The sequence below is a fragment of the Streptopelia decaocto genome, assembly GCF_964273445.1.
Source record: "Streptopelia decaocto genome assembly, chromosome: Z".
Lineage (NCBI taxonomy): Eukaryota > Metazoa > Chordata > Aves > Columbiformes > Columbidae > Streptopelia > Streptopelia decaocto.
In genome coordinates, this window is record NC_138657.1 from 24115379 (window position 1) to 24129153 (window position 13775).

General features: G+C 37.7%; 1 protein-coding gene across 1 annotated transcript in view; it reads right to left on the reverse strand.

Moving 5' to 3' along the window:
• The window catches only part of PCSK5 (proprotein convertase subtilisin/kexin type 5), a 193029-nt gene that overhangs the window by 79667 nt on the left and 99587 nt on the right, over positions 1-13775 (reverse strand). The window contains exon 7 of the mRNA XM_082075872.1: positions 9543-9715. Within this exon, the coding sequence (XP_081931998.1) occupies positions 9543-9715 (173 nt within the window). The remainder of the gene's footprint in view (positions 1-9542; positions 9716-13775) is intronic.

Consider the following 13775-nt stretch of genomic DNA (forward strand, 5'->3'; position numbering starts at 1 on the left):
AATTCATTAAAAATGTGCACCTATTACATCTATGAAGAAATGAGTAATGAGCCTAACAAGTGCACATAAAGAAAGATGTATGTTTGAGGGAGTGTTTAAAAATTAAGTCCTGTGTTTTTATACTAGCATTCATGAATTCACTCCTAGGACACTAAGAAGTCAAGAAAATATGTCCTAGTGCTGAATAGACATATGCACAATACATGCACAACGCCAAAATCTGTCACTACATACAAAACCCAAGTATTACCTTATACTGCTGAAAAGACAAGTTGTTGCTAATAAATTTCAACTTTCTACCTACTTCTGAACCAGCTTATTAATTAATAGAAGGAAAGACGTAATAATTAATCGTGACAAAAAGAAATAAAAAGATATTTTATTGGGTCATAGGACGATACCTTTAAAACACTGAAGTGTGAAAATATTTTAACTTGTGGATAAAACAACACCTTCTTGAATAACCACAAGTACCCATCCATTAACACAATAATTATTGGGATATATCAGTGGAACATTTCAACATGCATCCTTGCATGTGGTGTATTTTTTATTTTATTCTTCACTAGAACAACAGCTTAAACAGCTTCAAGATATTCCCCACAGAGCTATAATTAGTGCTTAAAGCTCAACCAAAAGAAGTGTTGGCTGAAACCTGAAATCTGAACCTGTGGAATGCTGGAATGAATTTCTCATTTTCCTAAACAAAATAGAGCCAGCTACAGGGCTGCATGAATAGCAGTTCTGGTTCAGGCTATCTCTCCAAATTACCATTACTGTTCTTGCTGATATTGTTACTGGGATAAAGCAAGCTGTATATTGTAAACATACCTGTGATAAAACAAGAGCTGTGTTTTCCAAAATTTCTGTTGCACAAAGAGTCTCTAGATAATGACAGGTGAAATTGTCTCTGCACACAAAGACACAGTAAAGAGGCAGTGCACAAGAAAGGTACCTGTGTTTTGACAGGATACAGGATGAACTTCACACACAAACACCCGTTCTATGGAGTGGGTTCAGGCAGTTCTTGTTGCTTTTATACTGTTGTCTGATAAAACTCCAGAGTGGAGTCCATGGCCATCAGATCCACATAGTTGTTGTTTCACTATGTTAGACTCTTACTTACGGAAAACTTCATATTTTGAGATATCTGTTGAGCTTCCGAAGTTCAATAAAGAACCTCAGTTGTTTTGCTAATTTAGCTCTTTTCAGCAGACAAGCAGGAAAGTAAGGCCATTCCACTTTCACCTCTGAAGACCAAGTGCTGCAGTAATCGCTTTGTGCAGTTTGTCACCCATAGCATTCATCTAGGGGGAAATAACACACTTGTGTGCAAAATCATTGCTCTCATGATCATGTCCTGTACACTTTTCAGCAATTAGCTTTTCAAGATTTTTTTTTCCCCCACATGACACAGACATACACGAATTCTGCTGTTATTCAAGTATATGAGTAAAGTGGATATATCATTTGCCTATACAAAGTAACCAGATACATATTTCAAAAATGTGCTCTCTGAAATGTACTGATTTGCCAAAGCTGCTTTTCATTGTCGGCTTTTCAAATTAAGGTTTACCCCGCAACAAAACAGTGTGGGGTTTTTTATGTTCAAATATATCACCTGCTTCAGGCTGGGCACCCAAAACTGGAGGCTGCTTTTGACAAGAAGTCCAAAAGCAGTAATGCTATTCTGGCTTGTTACAACAGTTTCCATATATGTGTGAGTTGGGATGAGGTAACTAAACAGTTTTGGTTTCCAGTACACTTTGTGACATTGTAAGGAAACTGGACATTTTGAGGTATATTTTCCTGTAACTCTCATTGCAAATTTTCCTGCCTTTTAGGATTTGTATATTCCACTGAATGTAATGTTAGAACATTTCTGGTGCATTATTACTTTTTCTGCTTTTTTTTTTTCTTTTTTAATACGCATTTACTGTCTGAAAAAGCTCATTCCTCACAGAAAGTAAAGGAGAGAAATTTTAAGGTTAGCTTTGTTTATATATTTTGAAAAGAAAATAAAGTGTATAGTATCAAAGGTCATCCAGGTATCACTGAGCCTAAACTCTATTTCATTTACTGGAAGGCAATATCTCTAATTCTACTTTAGCTGAATGCTGAAAGTTGCTAACTATGTGCAAATGGTAGAGCAAAGAATTATTATTAGCTTAATGATGTGTTAAGCTTGTCATCTAATCCGTTTTTTGCTGGGCAATCTCAGCCTGGAGAAAGGTATTAATAAATCATGTCAACTATAAATCACATTTGCAAAGCCATTAAGACATCCCGAGATATGTATATCAACCAAATGCAAGGTAATAAGACCCAGGCATGAAACTTGATGGTAAGATATACAGGAGGGTGGGCAAACTCTTGGAAAGTGATGACTCTGAAAGGGAGTTTAGGTTCATGCCAGGTAACCAACTGGCAATGAGCTGCCCTAAAATTTAGTCTGCTCCTTGGATCGGTCAGCAGGGTGAATATGAACATGTGCAGGGAATAGGGAAACAGTACTATGTGTGCACAGAGAACGCTACAGCTCCCATGCCCCATTCTGGTATCCACACTTGAAAAAATAATGCCAGGCAACAGAAAGTGTTCCAGAAAGAACTACAGGAATGAAGTGTGGTTTGGAAATTCTGACTAACAGAATGAAACTGAATATACAAAACATTACTGTTAAGGCTGTAGAACAGACTTTGAAGGACAGTAAGAGGCACTAGTATTAATAGAAACACATTAAAATACAGCACACACTTTAGAATTCCAGGTAAATCTGTTTTTTCCTCTGATAACTTATTTTATGCACAGAAATGTATTAGAACCAGTCTGTCTGGTTTCTGCAAAACACGTGATGAGCCCTCCAAGAAATCAGTAATGAAACAAAAGAAAACAACGGTTAATATAACAAAAATGTGGAGGTGGAAATGGTTGCACTGGAGACGATGGGCTACGCTGAAGAAACACAGAGGTTAAGGAAGTTATGAGTAAGACTATTTTAAGGATGAGTCAGGGAAACAAAGTTATTAGGTGATTTTGGCACACAAAGAAATAATGTGTTAGTGCTAGTAATTTCAATCACCTGCATTCAAGAATTCAGACTGGATGATATGGAGTGAGGCACCCCTGTGATGAGCAAGGAGATGGACAGCCTAGTTTCTAAGTGATTAACAGCGTGGCTTGTTTATCACATCAAAATGAAGTCCAAGAGGAGACTGTGTTCTATAAATACATCAGAGAGAAATATTGAGGGAGAAAAGGTACCTAAGCTGAAGCACAATTTTGGTCATAGAACAAATGGACAAAAAACTGCATGGGTAAACCTGGTTGTAACTTAAAAGAAAGTCTCTAACCAATAGAATAGTGATGGCTGTGAAATGGTCTCCCAATAGAAATAGAGGGTAAAAGTTTTCTAATTCATTCTAGAATAGAAATTACTGAATGTATTTATAGGACATGATGCCTGTGATAGTAGAGAACTATACTGGATGACCTGCATGGTCATTTCCTGTCTTATGTCCCTGTGTTCCAATTTGATTTATCCAAGGGATCACTTGGCCAAATCTGTAATTACTTACATATGGAGATTTCTACCACCATAAGATGCTCCGTAAATATAGCAGGAGAGGCATTTTACAGTAGAAGGGAACTAAGAAATTTAGATGAGTAACAAGCTACATAGTTTTAACAGTGAAGGTTGTTGGTGACTTGCACAGCTGTGGACATAACAGGTTTCAGGCAAGGCTGGCTCTTCCTGAAAGATGTACAGAAACCAGAAAACAAAGGAGGAATCAAGAAAATAGTGATATTGATGCAGTAATAATTGGATGAAATTTTGCTGCTCTGGTTTATGACAAAGGCCAGGACTACATGATAATTGACTTTTCTGATGTTAAAACTACAAATGTTATTTCAAGCCAATGATGCTATGTCTTGTGATGTGAGAAGGAAGAATTACAAATGTTAAAATGCAATATGTCTTTTCCAGTTCTGGCACATAGTCAGCACCTATTTGTAGTACACAGTCACCCGAAGTTTAAGTATATTGAAGTAAATATAACACCACATGTTCAGATATTACATCATAGATGCAATAGGGATACACAGTATATATGTAAATCATATAACAGACAAATACCAGGACCTAACATTAGATTACATGGGCATACTGGAAGTTATGTCTTCTCAAACCTTTCCCAAGCACAGCACTAATTCTTCTAGCTGATCTTCAACAAGTAGCTTTTGGCCAACTAATTAGATAAGTACAGGAAGTCTTTGTGCATGCGGAACATAACTATATATGATCTGAGATACTCATACACACAGATATGTGTTATTCAGTCTCAAATGGCAGCTGTACAAGATGAACAGCAAAACCCACCATCTAAAAAATCTGGTCCTAACCTCTATGCATCACAATATTTCGGTGTATAAAATGACAGCCATTTTGGAAGTTATCTTGACACAGGTGACTGGAGGTCTTCTTGTAGTAACTTCTGTCTTTGATTTTCATAGTGCAATTCTCTGCCAAAGTGGAACAGAATAACTCCTGTTTGTGTAGTAAACTCATCCTACTGAGAATGATGCAGGGAAGTGATGACAGGACAAACAAATTTAAGAGAAATATCTGTGGTACAACACAGGCAGCAAACCTTTGTCTGGACACTTCCAAATTATGCACAATCTCTTCCACTTTTGGAGTAGAAGCACATAGTAACAACAACTACTACTACTATTATTAATAATAATTATTATCTTTCTTTTCTATTTTCCATTATCTTCCCTTCCCTTTTCTTCCTTTGTGTTTCTCTCTCTTGCATGTGCGTAGGAGGCTTCAGGGAGCCTTCTGCTCCCAGCAAACACTTTGAACACACACTCTGCAGCCGAAGTTGGTGAAGCGCGAGAGATGAGAAAGGGCAGTGATCATGGGAGGGAAGGCACCAAGCCAAGTTCTCACAAGAGGTTTAGCCACACAGCATCTGATCATTAACATCCATCAAACATTTTGGCTTGTGTCCAGCTTGCTAAACAGAATGGTGTCAAGGCAATAAGATGCAGGCAGAAAGCCAAAATTTTCCACGTAGACTTCGCTGCCTCTTAGGCTGTATTAAGGATGACCTGCCCTGTTGCTGCTTTGGACTACCTTATGGGTACTGCAGAACAAACAACATAAAGCATACAGCTGGTGAGACGTTTGAGAGGTGAGATAACCAGCTCTTTGAAACTCTGCAAGGTAAAATATCAACAGGGTTCATATATCCAGAAACTTGACTGTTAGGTCTTTGCCAAACAGCAGTGAAAGAACAAGTCAGAATATCTGAAATGCATTACTTTCCAAATGATGTTGAGACTGATCCCAGAATAACAAGCTTTTTTTGTATGAGTAGAAATGAACTAGTCTGGATGCTGTACCACAGAGCCATGAATCAGTGAGCCCAAGTCTCTCAAGTGCTTATAGCATTGTGCTTATAGACCACGAGATACAGAGAGTCATCTTAAAATCTAATGGTACCTTGATTTTATCTTTCTGAATCTAGGAAAGTCTTTTGCGTTCACCCTTTTGTCCCAGACTCAGCACAGTCTTATTACATGACTTGGCCCCAATCATGTTTTGTAATGCTAAGTCTGTTCTTCAGTACAGGGTGTGACATCACATACCTAATCTTTCCTTTAATATGTTACATTTGGAAATACTGCCCTTTGTTTGATCTTTTCAGGAAAGTTCTGCATTATTGTAATGGAATTATTTTCTCAGATTATTCAGTTTACAACTTCCAATACCTTAGTATTTAAAACACAAGACTCTAGAATTTTCTAGCCTTATGACTATGCTGTTTTCAAGAAAAGGACCTAGTCAGCTCGAAGCATGATATAAAGGAAGCTTTTATAGCATAGAAATTGTTTGATAGCAAAGTCTCCTAGGTCTCTTTTTGACCTCAAGTATGCAAATTCAATAGAATTAAACAAAATACCCTGAAGATGAGAGAAAATCATGGTACTTGAGACAAGTTTAAAAATTGGTTTCCTGTTACTTTACCCCAATCCTGGGCAGAATTTTTAAAGCATATTTAACTTGCGGGTTAGGTTGTCTTTTCATAATCTGAGTCATTACTCAGTATCCTTTGTTTAAATAGATTTGTCTATTTCAATTCATGGCATGTGCTGTCTCTGTGAGACGTTATGGAGAAATTGTACAGTCATTTACCTTTGTTATTTTCTGCAGGATTTGGAAGGAGTAGTCATATTAGCTCAGCAGATTTAAAAATAATAATAGTTCTAAAACACCCTACATGAGCTGTTAATTGGAATAATATGCGCTAAAGATAAACCAGGCATTTTTTAAATGGATCCCAGTCTCTCCGGAAACTGAATAAGAAACTGTTGCTCTTTCATCTATTTCATTTTTGCTTCATGAGTATAATTTTTAAAAGTAATAATTAAGTTTAATTATACTCTAATCAAAGTTATTATTCAGCACCACCTTTGATTTTCCTAATTAAACAAGCCAAGCATAATTTCCTTTTCAGATGCCTCTAAAGATCTTGACCTTTCCTTTTGCTGTCCAATTTTTTTAAAAATAATACCCAGTTATGTGTGCATATCCATGATAAATTATCGGTCTTGAACTTTTGTGTAGTTCTAAAAGAACGTCTTGCCAAATTTTCCTGTATCGCTGTTACTTTAATTTGAATCACAGATGCTATACTAGGTGTTCTTGAGTTCAATATTTCTTTAAAAGGAAGGTCAAGATCTGTACACAATGTAATAAGCATTTTTGTCTGCCTATTATTATTTTGTATTTCTTATCAGTATAATTTTATGCTAGTTTTAAATAGAACTTCTGTTTCCTTAGTAGAAATTAAAAAGCTTTTGCAGTAAGAGTTAGACAGAATTTCCAAATATATGGTAATATTTAAATCTATTTGACTTTGCATAGGCAACTTTGGGCAGAATAAAAAATCAATAACATAGAAGCTAAATTGTAAAAATAATAATTTGACTTGCATCAAATATGACTTCTACTATTTCTCAAACCAAGATATCAAACTCTGCTTCTGCACTGTTATCAGAAAAAAAGACCACCTCAGAATATTAAAATTAAATACTATGTTTCCACTATATACTGGTACATACTAAAAATACAGTACAATGTGCTGGTAAAGTGAAATTCATCTGAGTTCTGTAGGGTATCCACTCATATTACAGCTATAATAACAATGAAGAATAATTCTTGTAGGCAAGATCCATGATGCTGGTGAATTATTCCACATTCTTGATTTATACCCCATTTATCCCCAGTTTGAGATTTCAGTGAGGAAGTGTATGAGTTCTTCTGGTACAGAAATTTGTGCTGAACTTTGCATGATTGTCTTACTTACAAGAAATATGAAATTTAAACTAACACGTATACATATTTAAACACAAAACTTCTTTTGTTCAAATTCCACTGCATCCTGCAGCTCCATTAGTGTTCCCTTCATTATTTTTTTTAGTTTCTGTAGTCACTCTTAAACTGTAGTAAACTTTAGCTGGGTGATGGGTATTGCTGATTTTTGATCTGAAAGGAGGAGTGATGATGCATGGGAAGCAGTGGTGGAGGTGCATTTGGTCTTCCACATACTTGTTATCTTGTTCTAAGAGCACTTCAATAACGATTTTAATAATGATTACTGAATACAGCTCTCTCGGGCAGAATCTATCAGTGTCCCTAAACGTATTTAACTGCAAAACCTGTGGAATTTCACACAGAGTAAAGTTAAGTACATGCTTGAGTAGATTTTTATGCTAGGCTTCACATGTTATACAACATACAACAAGCAAAAGCGTAAATCTGATGACCAAGTGATAGAAAGGCAGTGGTCCGTGGCTGCATGGTTAGTAAAGCTTTCAAAGAATTGAGTTTGAGAGACATGTCTTTAACATCACATAGCATAGGAAGCACACAGTCCCTGTTGTTAGTTTAGTATTTTAGTAATTTCTAGTCATAACTTACCTGCTATGTAGCTGAGCATGTATTAGTATCCACATTTGGGGCACGAAGGACAGGGGTGAGAGTAAGAAATTTATGCAACTTTATTGAGGAAACTGAAATAAGCCAAGGATAACGCTGTGATTAGATGTGAATTCACGCCTTCTGGGCTTGCGCTGCGAGGCAATGTTCATGGTTGATACTGGGTATCAATTTTAAGATGTATTTATTTACAACTTGAAGTAGACCGCAAATCACCCAAAATGCTGTAGTGTGCACACAGACTGTCAGTGTGACCAGGTGCTGTTGTAACTTTGTCTATTGCCACCCTATACCCATTTTTACTGCTTGCATTAGGACTACTTCTTACGGTATACCTTAAACTAATAAAGTGTCTCAGTGGCAGACACTGTGTCTTACATGCAGCACAGACCTTCCAAGCTGAAAGTTAGCTATAGTTTGCTAAAATCAGTCGTGGCGCACCTGATCAAAACACTGCTCACTTCAATAATAGCTGCACTTTCTGATATTGCTGCTAAAAATGCTAAAAGAGAAACTGGTTTTTGTTTATAACAAAACCAGGAAAACAGTGTTACCGTGTTCCAGTAGCTACGTTCCAGTTCCATTTGGTCCAACAACTGTTTCAGTCTCTTTAAACAAATGTTTTGTATTAATCCCCTTTTCTGATCCTAGAACCACCCACCACTGAACTAGAAAGTCTCTTGCTGCATTCAAAATAATGTTTAGATCTTCAAGTGCAAAGCTTTAAAATCCTTTCAGTCAGTCCTATATAGTGGAAAGAGGTGTGAGCACAGGAAGATGAGGAATTCACTGATCTATTTAACAGGCAGAAGGGTAAAAGGAAGAACTAAAAACTAGCCTCTGACATCAAAAGTTCCTCTAACCACTCATTTCCTTCTGTGGTCTTATTTGTTTGACAGTAAATTATAAAATAAAATTGAAAAGGTCACAGATTTTTTCATGTAGGAGCACATGGGATTTTCTGTGTTGTACTATTGAAGATTTCTGGGCTATTTCACAGAGAAAATGTAATACCACAGACACGTAGAGAAATGTGTATGTAAGTTATAAATAGGGTTTAAGTTTTCTGAGACCAGACACACATGCTAAAAGAAAATGGATGTAGATTTTTTTCAGCCCCCAACTCCCTATTACAATCATCAAACTTCCATTAACAAACCAAGCAAAACAAAGCAATGAACGAAAGGAAGGAAAAAGGAAAAATGACTTGGTACTGCTGTGCAAAGTAGTGTTTTTCAGCGTTATTTTTGCTTGTAGAATTACATCATTACCTCAGAGCAGTTTTAAAGGACAGTGAGGAGGATGTATTCCAGTGGAAAATGAACAGAGCTGACACTTCAGGATGGACTGACCATCAGGTCACTATAGAAGGAAAATGCAGCTTTAGTTTTATGCAAAGGAAGCTTTTCTTATTTCCTTCGTAATCCTTTCCTCTTCCAGATGTGCTGAGCAACTGCACATCCTGGGTGTGTGTACCTTCACACTTGCACAAGAGACCAGATCTAGGAGATGCAATTTGATGACAACTTACCATTCTGATGCCATTCTCAAAGGCCTGGCGTGCGAGAGAAGCAGGTCCATCCACAGTCTTACCATCGTCATCAGGCCCCCAGCTGGCACTGTAGATGTGGATGTGCTGGGGATTAAGGCTTAGAGACTTTGCTTCTACCATGTCTGTCACGTCTCCATCCAGCATTCGTACACCTTCAGAATGAAAGATACAATGAACAGGACAAAACAACTCAAAATGCTGCATTTTTTCCTTTTTCACCAAGAAAATTGTTGTGTAGGACATTGGACTGAATGATCATAAGGATTGCCACTGGTGTTAAACAAACAAACACCAAACCGATGAAAAAACAAACAAACAAACAAAACATGTTTGCGTATGTGTTTCTGCAATGGAAAAGACACTCTAGATGAAAAAATTTTAAAAAAAGCAACTAATATTTTAAGATGGCCTTTCAAGTTTTAAAAATTATCTACAAGTCTTTTATCCACTATACAGACTTCAAACTTCAACAACAAACTTTTATGCTAAAGAAAACTTAAAAAAAATACTTGAACTTTGAGAAGTTTGCATGTCTCACCTAGAGATAGTATGATTTTTCTCTCTTCTTTTATACTTTTATGCCTAATTTGAGTCATTCAGCAGTCACAGTATCACAGTATGTTTGGGATTGGAAGGGACCTCAAAAGATCATCTAGTCCAATCCCCCTGCTGGAGCAGGAACACCTAGGTGAGGTCGCACAGGAACATGTCCAGGCGGGTTTTGAATGTCTCCAGAGAAGGAGACTCCACAACTTCCCTGGGCAGCCTGTTCCAGTGCTCTGTCACCCTCACTGAGAAGAAGTTTCTTCTCAAATTTAAGTGGAACCTTTTGTGTTCCAGCTTGATCCCATTACCCCTTGTCCTATCATTGTTTGTCACTGAGAAGAGCCTGGCTCCATCCTCATGGCACTCACCCTTTATATATTTATAAACATTAATAAGGTCCCCCCTTAGTCTCCTCTTCTCCAAACTAAAGAGACCCAGCTCCCTCAGCCTTTCTTCATAAGGGAGATGTTCCACTCCCTTAATCATCTTTGTTGCCCTACGCTGGACCCTCTCCAGTAGTTCCCTGTCCTTCTTGAACTGAGGGGCCCAGAACTGGACACAATATTCCAGATGTGGTCTCACCAGGGCAGAGTAGAGGGGAAGGAGGACCTCTCTCGATCTACTAACCACCCCCCTTCTAATACACCCCAGGATGCCATTGGCCTTCCTGGCCACAAGGGCACAGTGCTGGCTCATGGTCATCCTGTTGTCCATCAGGACCCCCAGGTCCCTTTCCCCTACACTGCTCTCTAATATGTAATCTCCCAACCTATACTGGAACTTGGGGTTGTTCCTGCCCAGATGCAGGACTCTACACTTGCCCTTGTTAAATTTCATTAGGTTATTCCCCGCCCAACTCTCCAGCCTGTCCAGGTCTTGCTGGATGGCAGCACAGCCTTCTGGCGTGTCAGCCACTCCTCCCAGCAGTCCTAACTGTCTTGACAGATGTAATAAAAGGATCTCTGCTGACAGAGAAACATGTGATTATTCCTTCATTGTATGAGGCAGCAAAGAAGAAACTGGGGAGAAAGCTTGTGTTTACAGACTGATTGTCATGCACAGTAGCAAGACCATTACAGGAAGTTAACTAACAAATACCTTATAGGTAACATTATTCAACCTGAAACTACAATATTGTGAACATCCTCCTCTGTGCAGAAGAAGCTTATGTGAGGTAAAATCTGAAATTCTTGTATTGAAAGAAACCATTCATGTAAGTTTGGACAAAACAATGTGACAGCCCTTCTGAGATGAATGGCATAATGATGTTTCAAGATCATTTGACTGAATAAGGTAGACTTAAGTCTAGAAACTGAGAAAATATTAAAGTTTTTCTTTTGGCTAACTGCAAGACTTTGACAGAAATTAATTCTGGCTGAGAAAACCACTGACACCAGTTTTAACCTAAACAAAAAAATGGACCTACATACAGCTACTGTGACATCTGATCAACGGGATGTTAAACTGTATGATAGTATGGAACAATGATTACTTCCACAATTAATAAGTTTGATGCTCTTTCCCCTTAAAAAGGCCAATGTTATTTATAAGCCAAATTTACATATTTTTAATTACAGACACATTTCATGTTGCTCATGAGCTCAGACTGAAGTGACTTGAGTGTTTATCAGGACCTTAACTTCCAATTAACAAAAAGCATAGGGGGTGCTTTGTTGATAGAGGGTCTTTTTTTTTTTTTCCTTACTTTAACTGACTCAAAAAAGAAAACCGATCATATTTCTAAGTTCACACAAAAGCTGCCCATGTTTTGTGAGATAATAAACTTTTACAAACAGTGATCTCACTATGAACTTTACTTTATAAAAAAAGGCATTAAACCAGCTCTGGGATTCTCAGGTTTTATTTTCCTTCCTCAGCATAATCTCAGAAAATTAATGATCGGTGGAAGTTGTGTTCTCAGTTTCATTCAAGCACATTAAAATACATTTAGTTCTAAATAAAGACAATAAAATTTACACTGCTTTTGAAAGAAGGAAAATAAAGGTTCCCTTTATGTCTCTGTTACTGCGTAGTCAGCCTGAATATTACTACATTCACCCAATGAACAACAACTCCGAATTCTGCCATTGGCACCTTAAGTGATTCACACCAGGTCTTTTTTTGCTAATGGTGAAGTGGTCAAATCTAAAGCAACATGGACAAGACTGTGACTTGGGTGTTGCTCTCTCTGGCCAACAACAGACAGACATGTTTCAAGGGTGACTTTGAACAACAGATGTCCTTCTCATTGGCTATTTAAAACAAAAATAATTCCTTTCTCTCTGTCTCTTTCCTTTCTTTTTTTCCTTTCTCTTTTCCTCCCCTGCCCCCACCCTCCCAATGTCTGGAGCAGTTAATTCTGCCGATCACAAACACTCTAAACTGCATTTGGCATGTGGTGATAGCGCAACAAAAGCTGTCCAGAAGGCGTTTAACAGACTGCATTTGCAGATTGTTCCACCTAAGACTTCGGAGTTCTGTAAACTTTTTCCAATATTTGCAGTAATTGCCAAAATGTAAGCAGTATTTTAGTCAGAACAAACTTTCAATGAATCAGAGGAAACATGCAAAACTGAGCTGAAAGCAAGTTTTCTTTTAAAATGTTTGTTTTAATCAGAATCTGACTTAAAGAAACAGCTGAACTAATTCCTCATCTGCTGAAGACAATCTACATCTGTTGTGCCATAATTCAGTGTAACTGTTTTCCCATCAGGACTCGAGCCCAGCCTAGTAACAAAGCACCCAAACCCCCACAGATACTTTGCAACTTCCACAATCAATCTGCAACAATAACAACACTTAACCATCCCTTCCTATAAAAAGTCTCACAAGCTCTTTAGATGGTAATTTGCTATGTGTGATTATGGCAGAGTCACATCATTGAAAAATAAGATCTAACCCCTTGGTGCACTGGTTTGTCTTTCAATGAAAGGGCCTGTAGCTTAGCCGGGTGCAAACTGAAGGCACGGTGCATATTTTTTATAAGAAAGATTCCACAACCCATAGAAGAACTGAAGGTCCAGACTGCAATTTTATTCAAATTTTCTTCTCTGCAGATTACATCACCGCTTACACCACATAAAGAGAAGGCTCCGACTTTCTAAGGATCTTATTTTTGAGCTTTTTGTGGTGAGAGGTTCTTAAACGTGTAGAAATGAGACAAAGAGTACAAACACATTTAGAAAAAAATTAGCATTACTACTGGATATCTTGTTAATGACTTTCCATCACAAAGATCATTAATTGGATTTGTTCAACTGCCAGTATTTGATGGAATATTGATAGAAAGGATTTCCTTCCCCTTTTGCTTTATCTCCTTACTACATTGCACATGTCCAGAGATGCTTTTTGGTTTGAAATAAAGAATAATTATCTTGGTGGAGCAAATTCAACATCACTGTTAGCAGGTGCTCCCCTGTGTAAGGAGAATGTGATTGCTTTACCTTAGCCTTTGTTTCTTCTACAAGAAGGCCCAAGGATGGTCTTTAAATCCCTGAGAAACAAGTGAGCTGAACATTAGTTCAGCATAACACAAGCAAACGTTTTTACACTCTGTCTGGCCTGTGGAGAGGGAACACAATCAATGCATACTCACTTGTGCAGCTTATGACTTTTCTAAGGGAATGGAGAGAGGCCTGCCAAATAGAGGTCAGCAGCAGTGAAACT